We start from the raw sequence: 22,659 nt of genomic DNA, 5'->3' as shown, positions 1-22,659 counted from the left end.
GTGACGTCGGCTCGACGGAGGCCCTGGAGGACAGCGTATTGACTCAGAACATTTTCCAAAGCAGCACAGCTGTGGTGATTACTGTCAGATATGGAATACGTCGGAGGACCCAATCCCCTCAAAACCTTGAGTGTAAGTTTATCTGAATACCTGTGATTGTGAATCTTTGTGTAACTCCACTAAAGCTCACATTTCCCCTCTTGATACAAGCCTGGCTGCTCAACACACTACCAAAACTGTAGTACAAGTTTATACCAAAGGTTGGGTTGCCTATACCTGTAGTCATAGTTGTTTGTAGGGTTCTCAGAGGGTACTGCATTCAAACTTTTCCTAACAAATTGTTTGACCTGACTGGGGTCTAGGCTGGATTTCTTCTCGTTGATGGAGAATCCCAGGTTGAATAGGTCTATCTTCCTCTGGGTATTCAACAGGCGTGTTCTGTAGGAATCCCCCGTTATGAGGTAAGGGTAAACCGGAACGGTTACTATGCGCAGGTGTGCTGCTGCCACTTGCCAGTACTTTCGTAAAACACCCTTGGTGCCGAGGCAATGCCGAAGGGGAGTACTTTGAACTGATGGTGCTTGTCCTCTATCATGAACCTTGGGCATTTTTTGTGTGCCGGCAACCTCGAAATATGAAAGTATGCATCTTTCATATCCAGTTTCACCATGTAATCCCCGTCTCAGCAGAGGGATCACTTCCTGTAATGTGACCATGCAAAACTTTTGAGGTTTGACAAATTTGTTCACTGGGTGCAAGTCTAGCACAGGGCGCATCGTGAGATCCTTTTTGGGTACAAGGAAGTATACTGAATACCCTTGTTTACATGTAGAAGAGGGGCAACTTCTATGGCGCCCATTTACTGCCGGAGCTCAACCTCTTGCAGCATCATGCATAGGTGTTCAGGCGTCTTGATTTTGGCGGTCTGAATTGAGGTGGTCGTCAAAATTCTATGCAGTACCCGTCGGCGACGGTCTTGAGCACCCACTGGTCTGTTATCCTCTCCCATGCATGAAGAAAAGATGTTGATGTCCCCCGACCGGGGAGGCATGGGAGTGGACCTGGATCTGAGGGTCATTTCTGACCTGAGGCCAGGGAGCCTCTTGGGAGTTGAATTCCTCTCCATGGCGTGGTCCTCTAGGTGGATACGTGGTGGTGTTGGATCCTTGTCCTGAACCATACTGGTTCTGAGGGAAGCGAGATTGCCTGCGAAAGGAGCGATGAGACTCCCCCCCCCCCCCCCTCTTTGTTGAGAAGGTCTTTGAGTAATCTGGTTTAAGATCTTGAAAAGCTCATGCTCCTTTGCTGTCTCAAGCACTTCGTCCACAGCCTTACCAAACAAGTTGGTCTCCTCAACTGGCTCGTTTATTAAAGCTGCTTGGGTTTCAGGCTTAAAACCAGAGTTCCTTAACCAGGTGTGCCGCTTAAGCAGTGTACCCTGGGCCAAGGACCTTCCGATGGTTTCAGCAGTGTCAAGAGTGTTCTTTGGGATGCTGTGGTTAATTTGCTTGCCTTCCGATACAATTGCAAGCAGTTTAGCCCACATTGGTTCTGGGACCTCGTTAAGGCACTATCGCAACAAATTCCACTGCACATCTGAGTAGCTAGCCAAGAGAGTGGTGTTGTTGGCTATTCGGGCGGAGAATTAAGTAGCAGTCATGACCCTTTTACCCAGTCCATACAACTTCTTGCCCTCCTTATCAGGTGGTACCTCCCCTGTAGACAGGGGGGACGCCTGCCCTCTCTCGTAGTGGTAACTACCAGGGAATCTGGCGTGGCATGCCATTTATATAAAGGGAGTCTGTAGGAGAAGGGCGAAACAACTGCTCTGGGCTGGAGTTAACAAAAAAGGCGCTAGGCGTCTCTTAATAGTTTTCAGTAAGGTAATAGCCTGACCGGCAGGAGGCTTTTCCTTCAGTATGTCCTCTACAAAGTCCAAATCCTGCACAGCCTCCTGTGTGGCGATTTGAAAATGTTCAGCCGCCATCAAATGGTGAACACCATTTGATCATCCACAGGGGAGGCTTGGCTGGCTGGGGTGGTACGAGGGGACTCCATACACACGGCATCAAGGTACGGGGTAGGAGTTAGGAATTGCCAAGGTTGATCAACTGGATGGCTGTCATCCCAATTGTCTAGGGGATCAGCAGGATCATCCATAGGGTCCCCAAAGGTATCATCCTGTATAAAGTTACTGATTTATTTGAATGTATAAAGCACCAAGGGCCCAGGGGCATCGTGGTGCTGTTACAGGCTATTTTTCTTAAAGAAAACAGGCAAAGTTTACACGGTAATAGCATTCAACAGTTTACATAGTACAACATACTTGTTTAGGATTGAAGACCGATGCATATTGGGCTACAGATGCGGCATACAGTGGGTTAAAACAGTAGTAGCGGTGCAGGTAAGTCACCCCCCAGATGTGTGTGGTGGGCTAGTGGAAAAGTTGTGTTTTGAGTGCCTTGCGGAATAGGGTGATTGAGGGCTCTTTCCTGAGCACGGGTGGTAACGCATTCCAGCTCTTGCGTGCTAAGACAGCAAAGCTGGAGCCTTCTGCTGTGAGTCTTATACGTTGGTCCATGAGCTAGTTGCAGTGCTGGGTCCGTTTTGGTCTGTTTGAGGTGGCTCTATGAATACCTTCCGATAGGTATGACTGGGCTGTCTGAGATAGGCATGCGTGTGTGATGGAAAGATTAACAGAATATGCTCTTTCAATGGGAGCCAATGGGAGTCTCTCCTAGCCTATTAGATGTGGTCTATTGGGAATGCTGAGGGCTGCTCTTAGTGCATTGTTTTGTGTTTGTAGTTCATTCATGTTTTTTGCGGATGTGCCTAGGAATAGGATGGTGCAATAGTCTAGCTTAGCTCCCACTGTGGCCCTTGCTATGGCTAGGCAATTTATGGGTGAGGTAAGATTTGATAGCATTAATGATCTTAGTGGTTCGTGCTGCGGAGGAGGCGATCGCATTCACTTGGCCCGACATTGAGTGTGGAGTCAGTCTAGGAATACCCCTAGGGTTTTAGCAGCTGTTGAAGTCGTGATGGTCGTATTGTCAATGTTGATGGATGCATATTTGCTATCCAATTTGCCGAGGACTTGTTTGGGACCTACCAGTAGTATTTCCGTCTTGCCTCCATTGAGACAAAGACCATTTGCTGCCATCCAGGCCTGGATAATAGAGTAGATCTTGTTGAGTGTGGCTGTGTCTTTTTCAGAAGAGCCAGTGAGGGAGAAGGACCTGGGTATCATGGCATAGTTTGTGTAAGCTATGCCGTGATCATCAAGGTCGTTGAATAGAGGGAGGGTGAAGATGTTGTAAAGAATGGGTGGTGTGCAGGATCCCTGAGGGACACCGCAGTGGATGGGGGTCGGTGTCGCGCTGTCCTGGTCAGAGAATACCGAGTCTCCCTTACAGGAAGTGGCTTGTTGTGAAAATTGTGCTGCTGTTTGCAGAGAATCTTGTGGTCCACAAGATCGAAAGCAGCAGAGAGGTCAAGGAACAGGAACAGCGCTGGCTTACCTTCATCCATAGTTTGCTGTAACTGCATTTTGAAATCTAGAATGGCGGTTTCGGTCCCGTGGCAGTGCCGAAAACCTGATTGTCTCTTGCCCAGGATATTGTGGTCTTCCAGGTATTGTTGAATTTGTTGGTATGCACCCTTATCTAGTATCTTTAGCAAGAAGGGGACAGTTGTTATAGGCCTATAGTTGTTTGGTGGGTCTGGATCAAGTGATTGTTTCTTCAGGAGCGGGCGAACCCAGGATTCTTTAAGGAAGGGGGCTCGACACCTGAAGATAATGAAGCATTGATGAATGCAGTGAGGAATAGGGCTAGAGGTTCTGTGCAGTCTTTGATGAGGGCCGCTGGGCAGGTGTCCCCTTTACAGGAAGAGGGTTTGATTCCTTTCATGAGTGCTAGGACTTCTGTTTCAGTAACTTCTCTAAATGAGAAAGGTTGGCTGTTTTTTTTGTGACAGTTTGAAATAGGGTGTGTGTGTTGGTTTTTGGTAGGACATTGAGGTGGGCTTTTATTTTACCTTGGAAGGTGTTCATTTTATTTATCATAGCATTTTGTATTTAGTTGCACCAGGCTTCACCCTTCACTGTTCCTTGGGTGCTAGGTGGGGGGTGGGAGGGGTGCCGTCTCTTTATAGATTGCAAACAGTTCCTTAGACTCTGATTTAGCATTGGCTATACTGGAGTTGTAGGATGAGAATTTGGCTAGGGCGATTTCTTTTTTGTACTGTGAGGTAAGAGTTTTGTACGCCTCTAGACATGTGGGAGATGGGTGGGATTTCCAAGTCGTGAGGGCCAGCAGTTTCTTGGCTCTTCGGTGTAGTAACTTTTGAGTAAACCATGAGTTGGAGTGTTTCTTATTTTTAGCTTTTTTCATCATAAGCGGTGCAATGGTGTTGAGGGCTATTTTTATGGTAGTGTTGTACAAGTCTGCCAACGCTACAGGGTCTGGTGAATGGGGGTTTTAGTGCTGGGCCTTCCTTAAGGAGAGGGATTAGTCTTTCCTTAGTGAGGAGTTTGGTAGATCTAGAAATAGCAGGGGGTACTGGTTTGGTAGGTATGGGCTTGATTTGCATGGGGAGGTGGGAGTGTACGAGGTGGTGGTCAGTCCAGGGGCAAGGGATGTTGGAACGGATATCTATGGCACAATTGTGGTCTGCAGTCAGGTATATGCCCTTTGACATGTGCAGGGTCAATAACTTTTTGGATGAAGCCTGTGTCGAGGAGTGCTTTATGGATTTGCTCTGTTTATCTTTAGGGTCTTTAAGACCTAGGTTGAAGTCGCCTAGGAGGATTGATTTGGAGTTATTTTTTAGATTTTTCCCAACTTGGTGGAGGAGATTGGCTTGGAAATCAAGTAGTGGGCAAGGTGCGTGGTAGATGACGTGTATAGTGATGGCGTCATTGGGGGATAAAGCAAGTTTGACAGTTAGAGAGTCCGGGTGTTCATCTACTGATGAGCTGGTTTTTCTAATGGTAATAGAGTCTTTGGCGATGAGCACCACACCACCTCCCTTGTTGGAGGTTGTTAGGGAGAATTCTCAAATATATGCCAATTCCCTTCACCGTAGAGACCCCCAGCAACTTCGCTGGATTTTGAGGACTTGTTTTTTTTACCTGGAGATAGTGGGACCCTTTTCCCCCATACTCGTATTTTGATATGTGTTTTACCTCCGTTTTCTTTGTTATGGAGTCTAACCAACTCCATAGGCATCTTTTTCAATTATGTCACACAGCACCCTCAGTGCAGTGACACAGGGAAGCTTTTCACGCTTTCCCAAGGTTTAACTACTTTCTCTGGTATAAACTACTGTTTCCCAGAGTGGGTAAAGTGAAATTGACTTTACTAGTCTTTTAAATTCCTAGACCCAGCACACTATCTTACAATAGAGTGCTGGAGGGGTTACTTGGTATCCCCTGTGTCTAGATACTCCTGCAGCAGTCAAATGCTACCCTTTCCTCTCAGAATGGCTGGTGGCAGTGGTTTTACAACGAACTACCATGAGTTTTCCTGATCGCAAACTCTTTGTAGCTCAGGTAACATTACATTGCGGGAGCCATCTTTTTCAAGATGGAGTCAGACTCCTTTGTTAGAACAGGTCCCGGTTCTTTTTTCACCATTTCTTTGTGGAAAGGTCTTCCTAGAGTTTTTCTCTGTGGGCCAAACAAGGTTTGGTCTCTTTGTTCACCTTTGGCGGGCTTCAGAAGGGAAGACTGCCTCTGGCGCCAGAGTGTCTGGGGTGGGCAGGAAGTGAGGCGGTGCCCGAAACTCCTTGTGCTTAGTCTCATAGGAGACCCAAATGCACTCTGTGGGTGATTGGCTGGCTGACTGTCCGGCAAGGACAGCCACCCTGCTGGGTGAGTGACAGCTAGGCTGGAATGAATGGGAGAGAACTGAATAAAAGGAGAGTCTCTTGGCTTGGAAGGCAGAGTCGACCACTGGAACGAAGGAACTGAAGGGCTTGAAGAGGACGGCTGCTGCAACTCCTGGACCGTTGGTTTGCCCGGTAAAGCCCTGCTGCAGGTCCGAATCGCCAAGTACACATCGACAGAGAAGCCCCTGCAAGGACGACTTCTCCCTATGAGTTGGTGGGACCAATCAACTCACAAGTAAGCCACCAGGACACCTATCTCGGAGCTGGTTGAATTTACTCAGAGTTGCTGCACAAAACCGTAGACCCAGGGAGAGGGAAGCCAGTTTGTGTGCTTTACTCACAGCCACCGAAATTGAAGTTTACCAAGTGGCAGCTTTTTTTGACCAGTCCCCAGTGCATGATTCGCCCGATGTCCTCTTGTCCCCATGATTCACTCAAGAACAGCGAGATGTGCAGGAACTGTCAGGAACAGAAGTCAACAGCTGCATCATTTTCTTTTTACAAACTACTTCCAAGAACTCGTGCAGAGACTTTAATGTTTACTTACCAGAAACGCTTTATCCTATCCAAGTCTTTAGCCCATTGACTTTGGCCTAGTCTATTGAATTGATTCTTCTGGTGAACTCCAATTAATTGCACCGTCTATGAATGATTGTAACCTTTTATGTTCTAATAATCTTTGCATTTTACTCCTCTTGAAAAGTATTCTGAAATAGTAGTGAAGTATATTTGTGTGTTATTATATTGCCTCCTTCTTATGAATGTTTTATAAGAAACCTTGAGTGTAAGTTTATTTGAAGACTTGTGATCGTCGACCTCTGTAACATCATTACTGCTCACATTCCCCTCTCGAGATAAGCCTGGCTGCTCAGCTCTGCTACCAAAACTGTAGTACAGACTTATACCAAAGGTTGGTTTACTTACACCTGTAGTCCTAGCTGTGTAGTGGTCCCAAAGGGTATTGCATACAAACTTTGCCCAACAGGTGGTATACCAGGTCCAAGTCAGGCCCTGCCACGGGGTGATTGGGGGGGGGAGGGAGGGTTCAGCCGGAGGAGAATGAGCAACGATCTTGAGGTCCGGAAACCAGAACTCGACAGGCCAGAGGTGCCAACAGACTAATCAAGCGCGGCCCTTAAGACTCTGGGAACTTCCAAATTACCTTGTGGATGAGGGAGAAAGATTGCACTTAAAGGGACAGCCCTTTCAAGGGAGAGCCAGACCATCACCATCAGCCGGGAGGAAAATAGATTACTTCAGATAACTAGTAGTCGTTAAGGCGTCCACTGTTGGCAAACATCCTCACAAACGGGTGAGGTGGATATCTCATGATGCTTCTACTCGTGGCCTGTGACCTTCAGCCTACTTCGAGCATCCGCTTCAAGATTCATCTCCCTGAGAAGATGGTGGTATCCCATCTGAATGTTCGGTTGGATGGCCCATTCCCACAGCTCCACCAGAAAGGCAACAAACTGCAGAGACTGGTTCTGCTCTGTTTATGCAAATGAAATATTGCAGCAATATCATCTGAACACATTAACTATTGATGGGCAAAAGAGCGTTCAAGGCATTGAAAAGAGCGCAGTTTCAGGACATCGATATGGAGTAAGCGCTGGTCAATCTCATAAATCGTGCACCTGCAGATCTCCTAGGGTTGCCCCGAGTCCACAAGAGACGAATCTGTGGCAATAGTCGAGGAAAGGTGGCTGGGAGGGAGATTAAAGAGGGAGCAAGGGTCCGAGAACTTCGCCCTCTCCTCACACAGACAAGGTTGGGGAGGTAATTACACCACCACAGATCTTTGTGCAATTAAGGGGTAACACGCCGATCAGGAGTGAGAGGCTGGTGTTTAGCCAGATGCCAAACAAAGCTGGGTCCTCATCTTGAGCCTGGTGGAGGGAATGGAGACGTCTCAAGCAGCCATGTGGCTCAGCAACCTCTGGAACCACCAAATTGTGGTTACAGAGAATGACTATCCTCTCCTAAGGCAGAAACATTCTGGCAAGAGGAGTATCCAAAACGAAGCTCATGAATATCAGTCTGAGATCATGTCAAGGACAATTTTGCGGGATTTACAGAGCTCAAGGTGAAACTATTTTAGCAGGGTATGTAGAGATAACTACCTCCATCTGACTGAACCTGGACCAACAAGTCGGTGAGTTAAGGGTAAAAGATGCTGAAATCTAGTAAAAACCTGGGGAGAGATGAAGGGCATGAGACTACTGAAACTGACAACTCCCCAGAGAGAAGGTAGGAGACCTCGGGGGGGGCGGGGGTCCTCAAAATCGGCACGCTCATGTAGGCATTCTTCAGATTCAGTGCACAGTTCCAACAGGAAGCAGTTTAAATCACGCAATGTCCAGGATAGATCACAGGCTTGTCTTATTGGTCTTCTGTTCCGTAAACAGTCTGAAAAGAACCTGCCCCCCCCCCCCCCCCCCCCGAGAGGGGTGGGGCTCTTCAACTACACCCGATATCCATAAAATGCAGGCCCTTGGAAGCTCACATGAGCGTCTTCATCAGAGGAAGAAGAGAGGGCGGGGAGGAAATGAGACAACATTTTCACCAAAAGAACCCACGGTTAAAAGAAAGGACCATGCCTCCCACTGGAATTGAATGAGCGCAAGCAAGTCAGTCAATGATTTGCCTTAGGTCAAGAATAAGGGAAATAAAAAATAAATACATTTAAAAAAAAGTGGAGCTCTGCCAATTCCTTCTCTGCTGAGAGAGCAAACCACCCGCCTGGCCCGTCTCTCTAGAATCCCTTGTTAAGATGGATTTCTAGAATCTGGCCTGGGTGACAGATTTAAGGCATCTACTCTAGTTATGATGCCAAGGGAGCTCAGAGTTTAGCCACAACCCAATCAAGGTAGGTGGATGAGCAATCAAGGCTCAGTCTCAGGAGAGTGCGAGTGGGGCACTGGATGAATCCACACAGTAGCACACAATTTAATTTAGGCCAGCCAGTTATAAAAATACATGTAAGACCTTTTGAACACACAGAAAAATGAGTACTGTAGATGTAATACAATTATGGGAATCGGCCACAAGTTAAATATCCTAACTTTAAAGTTAACCAGGAGACAGTAAGGCAGGCTCTTTCTTCCAGGCCCAATGCTACACCAAGGACAGGATACGCGACAAAGGTTCGACTACAAAAGGTCAGTGGCAGGGAGACAGGAGGACTCATCTCAAAGTTATCCTATGGAGGACAGGGGGGGACAGGCACACAGATGCTTACTTACTCTCTCCCCCCCCCCCCCCCCCCGACTCATTTTACCCGGGATGTCTTTGTGGATCATCCAAGGGTCGCTGGGGGCTCGATCTTCTGCCCTTTGTTCCGGTGAGAGGTGCCCAGAATTTGCAGGTTCAAGGACTCTTACAGGTTGGGTGCAAATTCAAGATGCAACCCTTGTCGGCAATGAAAAATGCAGAACCCAACTATGCAGGCTAGTTCGGTCACTTCACAGGTCAGAGGAAGGAGAGTTCCAGCAACTACCACCGTTTCAGGTGACGATAGGCGTCCTTCCAACTCTGGAGCAGCTGCTGTGACCGAGACTGGATCACGGAACAGCAATGCTTCTGGCAAGATAACCCATGAGGGTGCTGGTCAGTCCACCAGGCAGTCCAGGGACAATTCTGAAGGCTATGAAGGGCCGACTCATCGAAAAGGTGCAGAGACTAGTTGGTCCTACTAGTACAAGGGCTGAATCACTGCTCTGGGTCTTTGGAGATCAGGCAGAGGAGCAGAGCTTCACGGTGCTGGACACTGGAAAGGATGCTGGGTCACTTCAGGAATAATTCTTCGGCTCTTCAGTGGACTGCTTTTCTTCGAGGGATTCTTGGCTCCAGCATAGCTCGGAGCTATAGCTGCAGAGGTTTACCTTTTATCCAAAACTTGAGCTGGAAGCAAGCCCAAACCCCACCAATGGCAAGTATCGGCACCATTCTAACAGCCAGTAGTTATCCAGGAAGCAAGCCCAAGCCCACCAATGATAAGTATCGGCACCATTCAAACAGCCAGTAGTTGTTCAATCGGGGAAAAGTACTGGTTTCACATCCAACCCAGAAGCAGACTTTCTGGCACCAAGGATGTGGACTGGGGCTAGACAGACCCAGCCCTTTGCTGGGATAGACACAAAGGTTCACTAGTCCACGAAAGCCATAGCTTTCCCAGGCAAGTGCATAACCTTGTAAGGCCTTTACTGACCAAAGAAGGCAGCCAAACTCAATATGACAAAATAACAGCGAACATGTCATTGCAAAGCCATTTTTGGCCATTATCCACGTTCAATAGCCATACACAGTAAATGTGAATGTGTACACCAAAAATAATGCAAAAACAGTAAAACTGAAAGTGCTGCCAGAAGCTTGTCTTTAGGCACATATTAAAAATCCTGTGTTTAAAAAGTTAGGGCGATACAAAAATATCTCACTCGCACTGCATTGTAACATGTTGCGTGCAATGTTAAAAATACAAGAATTCAAAAAGGGAAACCGTTTCCCAGCACTGATCTAGTCTGAAGGACTTATCATTTTCCCCAGAACATGCGAGCAGAAGTGAAGCTGAAGGCATTACTTGCCTTCAAAAAGTCAGGACAGGAGCAAAAACAGCAGATAGAATGGGTTCCATAGAAAACTATGGAGAGAAAATTGCAAAAAGAAAATCTTTCCCCAATAGCCCTCAAGTCACACAAAAGGACTATACTTTGCCATCCGAGGATCTTTGTGTGGACGACAACTTGGGGCTGGCTCAGCCAAGACCACCAAGGACCTTGATGAGGAATTGCAGAAATAGACCAATATGTAAACAGCAGTCGGGGAATTAATCCGATCAGTGCCCTCAAGGGAAGGTCCATGACTCACCAAGACGTACCACAAATTTCACAGCCAAAAGATAGGCCAGCCTTCTCAGGTCAATACCTGATCATTTCCCCATGGCTGAAGTATCCACGTGGTCTACTGTGAAAGGTCCTGCACAACTAGTTTTGACTCTGCAAGGCAGAAGTGGACATCCTTCTGCTCGCCAGCAGGTAGTGCCCTGTGCAATTGGCACACTCCCTGTTTTTTTTTTTTTTTAAATTTGATTGCTCAATTCCTCCTATGACCACAAGCTCTTCTGCTGGACTTTACGACTTTCTAATACTGGTGTGAGGGAGCCCTATCTCACTCTCTCTCATGTGTTTTTACCTGATTTGGATTATTTCCTTTGTTTCTGGAGCCTGACAAACTCCACAGGCATCTACTTTGTGTTTTGTGGCACACAGCACCTTAAGTGCAGTGTCATAGAAATACTTCTCATAAGGTTTAAATACCTTTTCTAGTGTGACCTACTGTTCCGAAGAATAGTAAAGTGAAACTGACTTTGCTTACCTTTTCTCTTTGTAGGTTCAGCACACACCATCTTATGTAGAGTGCTGGGGGGTTATTTAGTAGCTATTTATCCTACCTACTCATGTAAAAAAAAATGTATGTTACCCTCACTATTTTAAATGGCTGGTGGCAGTAGTTACATTTTTCTACCATTGTACTTTTCTACAGCAGGCTTAATCCTCAGCTGCAGTTTAGCACCTGTGGGTGACCATTTTGTCAAAATAGCCCTGGTCTTCTTTTGTTTCCCTTTTCGGTTTGTGATGTCTTTCTTGGGTTTTACTCTGCGCGCCAAGCCAGGTTTGAGCCCTTTGTTTTGCCTTTGGTGGGCCTCAGTACTGAAACCCGCCTCTGGCTCCAGTGTGTCTGGCAGAGAAGAAAGTGAAGGAGGTTCCCAAAACTCCTGTCCTTTGTCTTTAGGAATGATGAATGCACCCAGTCCTGACTGGTTGGCCTTTCAGGACAGCCACCCTGCTGTTTGAGCGACAGCTAGGCTGGGAGTGGATTTCAGCTCTATCCTTCACAAGCATAACAGCTTGTGACCCTACAGTGATTTATTTCTTCAATAAACTAACTTTGATATCTAAGAAGTGCCTCAGCGCCATAGACTGTGCTCCAATTGACTTTGGCTGTCCTGGCTCCCTGCAGACTTTAGTCCTTTTGACTTTGATATTTACTGTCCCTCAGAGGTGATCAATTGGTTTTAAACTATTATTGCTGGGAAAGGATTTGTCTACACTTAATTGGAAGATGTAAGTGCTCACATGCTCTGAGAACCTGTTAAACCTTTTTCCTCCCCATTCCTTTCTGCAAACCTCAGAATCTACAAAGTGTTATAGTGAATTATAAATGCCAATACTGTCCTAGTTGGTGAAGTCACATCAGGGTGTAGGAAGTGTGTAAAATGCATCTCTAAAGAATATCAACTAGCTTTGTGCTGATTCGGGAAAAGTATTAAAGTATTTGATGGTTACATATATTGCCCTTTAAAGAATGCTTATTTAAATACTGTTACATAATTATGTATTACTAAAACCTTGAGTGTTGCTTGGCTACTTGTATTTGTGGATTTCATTGCTAGAGATCACATTTACCCCTCTTGAGATAAGCCTGACTCCTCAGTCACACTACCAACTTGTGTAGTACAGGCCTATACCAAAAGGGGTTACCTAATACCAAGAGTTCAAGTGTTGTGTAGTCACCCCACAGGGTTACTACATCAGTTCTTGCCTAACACTCCCTCCACAATCTACGGTTGTCCTGCAACAGCAAGGCCAAACTATTGGCTAGTCAGAGAAGGCAGCATTCTAATATGGCGTTCAGCCATAGCATACAAGAGTTAATCCACCTTCCCCAAAACCAGACCACTACGCAGGTTGAGGACCGCAATTGGATAGTGGCCAATGCCACAGAGGATGAGGGCTGCGGGTGAGAGTGGAGACCTGCTGTTTCTAACTTGAGTCGATAACTTATGTCGATCTGCCGGTTAACAGTTGTGCCAGAGTGAGGCTTGCGCCAGATCTTGAAGACTGCAGTCATGAGGTCCTTCTGCAAGGGAATGCAGGGGTCTCATTTGTGCACACAGAAAGGAGCCCGATAGCACCCCATCTCTGTCAGGAGGCTCTTCGAAACAGGGATGTGGTGGCATTCAAGCAATCCCATTATGAGAATGTCCTCGCTGCGGCAGACAGTTCCTCCTGCTGCTCGTCAGCCGTGTCCCCCAGCAGGAAGAGCTGGTTCAGGGGGGACACTGGCGGTAGCCCCAGAGCCATAAGGAGCTGTGGCAGTTAAGGAGGCAGTTCAGGTTGCCAGAGCCAATTGCACCAGAGCCAGGGGGGAGTTTGGGGGTGTAACCCCTGGATGGACCGAGTAAATGACATTCGTCATAGGTGTGGCAGAATAGGTACTCAACGCTGGCTGGGGGAAGCACTAGATTTCATACAAAGGTCATGAACATTTCTGCATGGCCAAGAACCACATGATCAGCTCAAACCTCTCAAGGCCACAGCCCTTTAGTGCCACGAACCTTGAGCTACAGTGGTTGTAGACCCTACGTAGTGGGATACATCCCATAGAACAGGTTGTTCTAGCCAGGTTTATTCTCAGAAGTGGGGCTCCAACACCATCCATATCGTAAAACCTGGGGTTTTACACCAAGTAAGGGTAATTCAGACATGGACGCCTTGCTCACTGTGTTAGAGCGCCAGCTTCACTTCAGTGATTAGGCCAAAAAAGGTACAAAACTATATCTGGGTAGCAGATGGTACTCTTTATTCAGAGGAGTTGCCTAACCTGTCTGTGCGGGCCTGCGCTTGTGGGTGGGACCAGACTGATATAAAAATGTATATTTCACCTGTGAAGGGCACAGTGAGCTAAAACGTGGTTGTTGCCCCTCCTCAGAGGGATACCTCCCACTGAACAGGCTGTTTGAGCCATGTTCATTCCCCAAGCGTGGCTCCCACAAATAGCTCAAGAGCAACAGAGTGCTGTACTTGTCATAGAGCAATCAAACAATCATTGGTAACAATCACAGTATAATATACAGATGTGGGTGTGAAAAAGGCAGTCGGAATCTAGGTGTTTGAAGACCCAGGGCCTCAGTTCTTTCCTAAACTGAAGACTTTGAGCAGTCCAGTTAACCACAAGGACGGAGTTGCAGTGGACCGGAGCATGATAGGAGAAGGATTGTTTCCTAGTTTATCCCTGTGAGCAAGTCTTGTTTCGAGTCCAGTGAGGCTCCTACTGCAAGGCAACAGCGTTCTGACTAGTGTTTTTGGTTTGGCTGGCAGGCTGGCGTATCAGCGGCGATTCCCTTGTACGCGAGGAAGGCTGTTTTGAACCATATCCTAGCCAGGATGGAAGCTAGTGTAATTTGCAGGGCGGGGAAGATGTGATACTGCTCAGTGGTTTGTCCAGGAAAAAGGCCACAGGTTTCTGCATGGATGGAATATGGGACTGCAGAAAATTCGATTGTGTGCAAACGGGATGATAGATTAAGCAGTGTAACCTTTGGGTTAGGATCAACATATCCAGGATCTTGTCATTGTGCCTTGAAGCAGGCAATGTAGGATTTTCCAGTAAAAAAATAAAATTAAAATAAATATTTAAAAAAATAATCGCCCAGAACAGTGAGGGCTGGAAATTCTAGACAGCTCAACTACAGTCTTCAACAAAGCATAAGGGATTGGTGGCCTAGAGATCAATAGAAAACACTTTGCGTGGCCATGGTACAAAGAATGCATTGTAACAATAGTGCCTCACAAGGCTGTGTGTACTCTCAAGGATTTTGTTTTGACAGGAGTTTTGACTAAAAATAGCCTTTCGACTTGCAGTTTAATGTAGTAATGTGGTATTAGGATTTGATGTCATTAAGGATGCAACCTTCATTCGTAAGATATGATTAATTCACAAAAAGGAATTTTCAAACTAGGGTTTTCGAATATGTTCAATATCCAAATTCTGTTTCATTGTAGAACATACAATAACACTGCTGAAAGCATTGCTCGCTAGTGCACCATGGGCTATGCCATCTACATGCAGTGTGTGTACAGTCCAAGTGGCGGATGGCAAGCGGCCAGCAGTGATCTACTTTATGGGTAATACATGAAATTATAGCTGAAGATATGAATAACCCAATGGGGAGTGTTCTTAAACTCAAATCGTACAGGGGGTAGTTGTGGATATAAATGCACCAGGTCACCAGCTGGCCTATGAAAATTAAAGTCTGAGGGAGAACACATGAAATACTTAATACCACATGTCAGGCCCCCAACAGTACACAGGAGCACTTTGTTGCAGCAAATTATGATCCGGTCTATCCAAATGTGTGCCTCATAGAAACCATGCAACACAATAGACAGAACTATATTTCATCACTGATCCAGTATCCGATAGTTGCCACTAACATACTTGGGAAGGGTACCTTGCTCTTATGTCAAGTTTAGTGTTCAGCACGCTGCTGACTTAAAATTGTGCCCAGATCATTTGATAAGAGTTTAGGGTATTACCTTAAGCCTGGTGTTTCCTGTGCGGTGTTATGTGGAGAGCGAAGGTTCAATATATGCATGTTAAAAAAAAAGCACTATGGAAGTTGAATACTTCAATTCTGGAGAAGGAAATTGTAGAGAAAATTGTCAAAGAGGCAAATTATTTTATAGAAAAGAATTACACAGGAGACATGGACCCAGTCACAGTTAGGGGGGCTTTCAAATTGTCTATGAGAGGACTCCAGATTAGTTTGTCCAGTAAACAGAAGAATAGAGCCAACGAGATTTAGAGTATGGAAGTGCAGATTAAGAATTTGGAAACAGATGATGCAAAATCCAGTTGATGAGAAGAATGAGTTACGACGGATTAAACGCGAGTATAATAAAAGGACGTCAGAAAGAGCAGAGTATATGCTTTTTTCGAAATGCTCATACTTTGAGAATGGAGAAAAATGTGACCGATGGTTGGCACACAGATTTAGGAAACAAGGAACAGGGCCATTCCTTCGATTGCAAAGCCAGATGGCACCATAACGTTTGATACTATTGAAATAAACTGTTTTAATAATTTCTATAAGGAGCTCTACTCCAAGGAAGTTGGTGTTGTAGGAGACCTGCAGTGTGTTGGACAGAACATGGTACTTCCAGGGCTCTCTGCTGTTGATAGAGCAACTTTGGATGTAGATTTTTCAGTGGAGGAGCTAAGGAAATCGGTATCAAGCCTCAACTTGTGTAGATGCCCTGGGCCAGATGGGCTGCCCATGGAATTTCATAGGATGTCGAACTCGGTTTTTGAACTGCTAAGAGATATGAATAAGGGCTCTAGAACTGTTGGCATTTTACCAGCGTCAACTCATCACGCTTCAATTTAGTTGATTTTGAAAAAAGAAAAGGATCAGACCTCTCCCTAGCATCATTAACCATTTAGTCTGCCAAGATCTTATTGTCCGTGTTTATCAAAGTCGCTGGCGAAAAGACTAGAGGTAGTATTATTTAGACTGATACACTCTTAACAGACGATTTGTCAAAGGAAGGCATGCCACAACCAATATGAAGAAACTTCAGACTCTCACAGGCGAATGACACGGAGGATGACGTGGCAATCTTCTCAGACGCAGAGAAGGAATTTGATCAGGTAAACTGGTTTTTTATGGTTTGCTGTGATGAAAAAGATGAGCTTCGGTGAGTCTTTTAGGAGTTAAAACCTTACACGAAAACCTGACTGCCGACTGACTTGTCCACTGATGGAGTTCGAGCAGAATCATTTGGTCTAGAACTGGGGACTAGTCAGTGTTGCCCTTTATCACCTTTATTGTTTATGATTGCGATAGAGTCACTGGCCGCAGAAATCAAACGGGTTAGTTATGGTCGAGTCTCCCAAACACTATGGTTAGATGCCGATTTGCTTGTGCTGCTAAGGCACCTGGAAAGATCAATGCTGAAATGGATGGAATTGACGAGTTTAATGCACGGTGCGGTTATAAAATTGATCTAAATCAGATGCCTCTCTCAATTTATTGTGAAAAAGACAGGATTGTGAAATTAAGCTTTAAGTGGTGGGTGACCAATAGGCTAGAAAAGATTGTATCAGAGAATATAAGGAGACTATTATCGGGTCAAAAAAATGGATCTAGAGATAGAAACTTTTAAATCTCCCCTTGTGGGGGAAGTTAAATGCATTAAAGATAAATCCACAACCAAAATTACTCGTCTGCTTGGCATGCTGCCTTTACCGCTTGGTAGAAAAGTGTGGTTAGATTTTTATATTTTTCTGCATGCCAAGCAGACAAGTAAGCTTCCCTGCATGAAGCTCTGCAAGCTTTATTTACCGGTAGACAGGGGTGGCATAGGAGTCCCAAGTTTTCAGGACAGACACTTGGTACCACTACTGGAATCAGAGCCAGATTGGGCAAAAGAGAAGGGCGTGTATGGGTAGTTCACACCAAAGGCTATTTTGATGACAAAATCAGTGCAGCCTGCGATTACAGCACCAGCCACTGAAGTTTTAAGGGCTTTGTGGAAGAAGCTCCAGACTCTTCTGTGAGGGAATGAGTTTTTCTGGTACAAGCCGCCGTGTGAGACGGGAACACATTTGCTGTTTTGGCCAGACTGGATCTTGGGGGGTGTTGAGTGGATAGGTGACCTTGGAGCAGGAGGAAAATGGCATTTTTTTGATCAACTGAAAACTACAAGGCAAATTCCAAACTGCACAATTCAGGAGTTTCGTACACTGTAGAAGGCTATTGGTGAGGTCTAAAGAGGATGGAAAGACTGATTTTGCACATTTGAAGGCTTAGGCTACAGACCATCTGGTGATTAAGTATTAAAAACGAATTGCATCATCAGCAAATAGCAATACAGCTTTACTGCAGGAGTGGTCGGCAAGGATGCCTAGTGAAATGACAGGAATGTTGGCCAAATATTTGTAAGAATGTGGCTCTTTCATCTATCAGCTTGGGGGAGAGGTCCAGGCAAGTAAAATACTGAATAGCGTCTATTGGATGCCGAAGCGCCTCCATAAACGAGGCATGACTGATACCGATGAATGTTGGTGGTGCACACAGAGCAGCGACTGTGGGACTGCGTTAAGGTGAGGAAGTCTTGGGAGAATTTGTGCACAGTTTTGAACAGAGTGCTTGGATTATGATTTTGTGAATGATCTTGGGGGACTAACGTGGAGGGCGTGCGCGTTGCACAGAAGAAATGGCGGTTTAGAGGCTTGTAGATGGCTAAGAAATGGATTCCTAGAATTTGGAAGTTAAGGATTTCCCCATAAGAAAATACTTGGTTTGATGAGCGGTTTAAACGTGGAGATAAAATCAGTGATCTATAATCTTCAGAAGAAAAAGAAATTGTTTGAGGATATCTGGGGCAGGTTTTTAGATCTATTCTGTTTTTGGAGGTGTGGGTTTAATGGTCTGTTTTGTTGTCAAGGTTATATATAGGTGAATACATCTTTTGTTTTTAAAAGCACTGCTGGTACTCGTACTTTCTGGTCTTCATTTTGGTTACGCTAGATACATGCTCTCAAAGTAGAAAATAAACAACTCTGCAAATCAACCTAGCTTCCAATTTCATATCCGGTCTCCATGAAGCAATGATCACTATATTAACTGAATACTAAAAATAAAACCACTATGTCCTATAATCAAATTGCAGACACAAGACTTATGTAGATCAGCTGGTGACCATTAGCCTTAACCATTACTTTGATTTTACATGGTTTCCAGTCGTTAGCTCGGTCTGAACATAGACAAAGAAACACGTGCCTTCAATTCAGGTTGAGCTAGGAATGTAGAGATTGGATGTAAACCCAATTCTGCAGGGACCAACGTACCGGTATGCTATATTTTGGCGCGGTCCCCCTTTGCCGTGCCCAGTTAAGTGAAGCCACAGGGCACACCTAAAACAGACCCAGCACCATCACTGCCTCTTGAACATAGACATCCAAAAGATGTTTTGGATGTCATTATATTGAAGGCATGCACGCCCATTCCAAAAGGTTAAGCTGTGCTGCCAGCCTTACTTACTGTGAGGGCTGTGCATTCCTTGAATATACAGTCATCCAAAACACTGCAATTATCAGTGTTTTGCATGACAGTATATTTAAGAAACAGGGCTGGTGTTCCGTACCCCCTATGTATGTCCTGCTGGCTGCGGCCGAAGGGGGACCTGAGCCAAACACGCAGTGGACAAACAGCTGGTGCCAAAATGTCCTGCTTTGACTAACGTACCAAAGGACATTGTCATCTGATGGTCACTTAGATTGAGGCTATGAAGGTACCTTCATGAAATTTAAAATGTGGACAGTGATAATATAGAGGAAGAAATGGCTTTTAGGGGCTAAACGGATTTTACAGATTGGCAGGTATTATACTAACTAGGAGCAGAATCATACCCATTTGATTGAATAAGGTCTGAACAAAGACAGCACCAAGAGTCTAGCCTTCGGTGTCACTACACTGCACCTGCTGAAAACAAATGCAGCGCCAATGCTGTTGAGCAATGGTCCGTCCCAGTGGTCAGTCCCAGTGAAGCATCATCACTGGATCAGAGCTGAAAAAATAATAACAGAAATGTGCTATCCACAAGGGGAGGAACAAGAGCCCTGGCATAGTCGGGCTTGAGTGAGCCGTGTCTACAAGGAAACCGGCATTAAAATAAAAGCAACTTGCTCTGCTCACCAGCAGGAAACAGGTTGCAGTTAAAGTTCCTTGACAACCCTATATTTTTCTATTAACGGAAATTCCCTGACTACCTCTTTCCAAACTAGCTTCTCCTCCCCCTCTCATTGCATGTCGGTCTGACTAAGCTCCCTTCATCTAGACTGTTGCTATTCTGCCACTCCCCCCCCACCCCCCTCAAAATGTGGTATTTGACATTCTAATTTCAGGCCACTCCTGTAAGCCTCCATTATCCATCAGGTTATCTATTCATCGTGCCTTCTCCCTTGGTCTCTCACACGGCTCCTTCCTATCCCGTTTGTCCTTTTGCACTCCCTGCTAATTCCTAGTCAGTCTGGTCCTACCTTATCTATTGTAGCCACTTGCTAATGTAGCACCTCACCCATACTCTACAAACTTAACACCTGCCCCTTATTGTGATCCTCTCCACATCCATTCCTGCCCCTTGTTAACATAGCCACGGCCTTCATCCTGGCCATTTGTCAAGACGACTCCTCCCTCAGGTATCAGCCAGAGCTTTAAGTGGGCGGGAGCGATGCGCCTATACTTTATTTTAAAATGTCACTGTTCCTATACTTTTCTTTTAAAAAGAAACCGTTCTGGAATGGTTTAGTTTTTAAATAAAAGTGCAGGACAAAGTTGAAGCTTGCACTTCAGTGCACTGCACTGAACATTCCCATGAATAGGTGTGTGTTTGGGGGTTTGGATTGTGCAAGGGAGGTGGTGCAGCAATTGGGTTTGTGGGGAGCGGGGCAGACCAGCAGGGAACATAATTCCACTACTACTTTTCGTACACTTCAACCACTGTTATCAGCATGAAATGGGTTGTTTTGGAGAAACACTTGCCACTGACAATACAGTCCATACAAGGCATTCCTGCAATATCCATCAGGGTTGAAATACCAGGGGGCACACAGCTTCTGTTTGTAGTCTAGACAACCAAAGTTAGTTACCTTTATTCACTACTACCAGGAGATACTTTTAACTCTATAGACCAGCGGGTGTCAAACATACCCAGCCAACATTAATTATGTGTAATTTGAAACATGTATAAAGAAGCATCAGGCACTCTTAGAAAGCATTTCAAGCATTATGGGCCATAGGTAAATGACAAAATGTGACATTGAATCTCATATGGATGTTCGATTTGCTGAATTCTATCGATTTGCACCCTATTCTTCAGTGGTAACTCAAGCCCACTGAGCGGTCTACCCATGAGCTGCTTTTTGCACTGGTTCATAAAATCAGGTAAAACCCTGCAATTTCCATAATAACTTCACCCATGAACTCCTGGACTTTGACAGTTTCCAAAGCATAAACTGCACTGCTTTTCCTACCTGGATGGCTTCTGTAGGCGCCCGGGGAATTGTCTAAAATGACAATGCTGGAGAGGTCGCCGTGTACTACTGCCAGGTCTTTAATATAGCTGCCCAGCTCCAACGTGCAATGCTAGAGAGGGACAAAGTAAGCCAAGACATTTCTTTTCAGTATTATGTAGCAATATTACCAGTGTAGATACAGACATTGCCCAGTGTACAGATCAAACCCCAGCACTCACCTGTCTGTAATATCTTCTTTTTAGAACACCCCTACTGTTGTCCAATTTGTCTGCCACTGCTGAACCATAGATTTCCATGCTGGCTGTGAAGACAACAAGCTCGTACCACTGGCTGACCTTAAAAAGTAAAGTAAAAGAAAATGGAACAAGACCCATGGAGAGAAAGAACAACTTCCTGCCCCGATAACTGGAGAAAAAAAAAAACCAAGAAACTTAGTGCTGCTTCTCCACCTACTATGGGAAACTCAACCATAGCTCATGCCTTGAACTTTCAGAGTAACAGCATTGCAACACAAATACAAGGTAAAATTAATGGTGGGGCTTTAGTTAGGACAGTCTGGTTGCCAATCATGAGGTCATGTAATGACGTAGTTTGAACGAACACTACAAGCTTTAAGGATGACAAAGCAAGCTTTAGAATTATGTAAATCTATTTCTGTTTTCCAAGTTGATTTGGGGAATGTTAGTAATTTCGTCTAAAATACCCAGATCATTGACTCATGATAGTTTTCCAGAGTACAACAAACCATTTTCATCAAATTCTAGATCACTGAAAGATTAAGCATGGGACCAGTGATCAAATATTTCAGACACTACACAAAAGTTCCACACAAGGGAGTCACAATTTCTCAGACTGAGTTTTGTTGATAATAAAGGATGAGCGTGGCATGCAGGGCAGGTACGAGTGGGGTCAAGGAAAGAAAATGTGGCAGGGAAGACTTCTTGCGAGATTAAGGTAAGCGAAGGGCCATGTTCTTGGCATGATTCATATTAGAGCCTTATTTTAATATACCAGAATAGGTTATTTGATATGATATATGGCATTTATAAAGCGCCCATACAGAAGTGTTTCAAGGCGCGACGAGGCAAGGGAGGGGAAGACAGTGGAAGACAGACAACGATCCTACTAGGCCAGGTGTCATTCAGATCGTGCAAGGGTAGGGGGAAAGGGAAGAAGTGCCAGGGGAAGGGAAAGGGGAAAGTGCAGTACATGGGAAAGAATAATAATACAATAAATAATAGCCTGAAGGTGGTAAGTGCAAGGTAAGAGCAGACATAAGTGCTGGTAAGGGACTGATGGGATACAGGACCAGTCCCCAAGGGCAGGGGGTTGCCAGGGAGGCAGGGCAGGTGAGCAAACGGCGGGACCTGGCCCCAAGATCAGAAAGGGTGGCCAGGTAACCAGTGCCGAATCGGCATGGAATATCAGCAGGGGAGAGAGGCAGAGAAAGCAGAGGCAAAGAGGAAGGTTTTGAGGTTCTTTCGGAACCGGAGATGGTTCTCCTCAAGTTTCAGGGAGGCGGGAAGGCTGTTCCAGAGGGAGGCCCCTGCCGAGGAGAGAGATCGACCACCAACTCGTTGCTTGGAGAAGCGGCTGACCCCGAGGGAGTTGGAGGCAGATTTGCGAAGAGCCTGAGAAGGAAGGTATTTAGGAAGAGAGAGTTGAAGGTATTGAGGACCCAGGCCCCACAAGCCCTTGTGGACGATGCAGAGGGTTTTGAACTTAATCCTTGCAGCCACTGGGAGCCAGTGCAGAGATTTCAGTCCTGGAGAGATACAATCCCTGGGCTTGAGGCCAAGGACAAGTCTTGCAGTCTGTTTTGGATAAGTTGCAGAGGGCGGAGAGTAGAGGCAGGCAGATTTAGATAGAGGCTGTTGCAATAGTCCA

The 22,659-nt window shown here is 45.6% G+C and overlaps 1 protein-coding gene across 2 annotated transcripts in view; it reads right to left on the bottom strand.

The window, feature by feature from the left end:
- Positions 1–22,659, bottom strand: part of CTDNEP1 (CTD nuclear envelope phosphatase 1) — a 357,671-nt gene that overhangs the window by 103,300 nt on the left and 231,712 nt on the right. For both annotated transcript variants that reach the window (XM_069645820.1, XM_069645829.1), the window contains exons 5-6: positions 20,991–21,107; positions 20,770–20,881 (exon numbers count right to left, since the gene is read on the bottom strand). In XM_069645820.1, coding sequence (XP_069501921.1) covers positions 20,770–20,881; positions 20,991–21,107 — 229 coding nt within the window. The remainder of the gene's footprint in view (positions 1–20,769; positions 20,882–20,990; positions 21,108–22,659) is intronic.

Source organism: Ambystoma mexicanum, chromosome 1p, assembly GCF_040938575.1.
Source record: "Ambystoma mexicanum isolate Mex_15411 chromosome 1p, UKY_AmexF1_1, whole genome shotgun sequence".
Classification (NCBI taxonomy): Eukaryota; Metazoa; Chordata; class Amphibia; order Caudata; family Ambystomatidae; genus Ambystoma; species Ambystoma mexicanum.
This window is presented reverse-complemented; position numbering and strand designations above follow the sequence as displayed.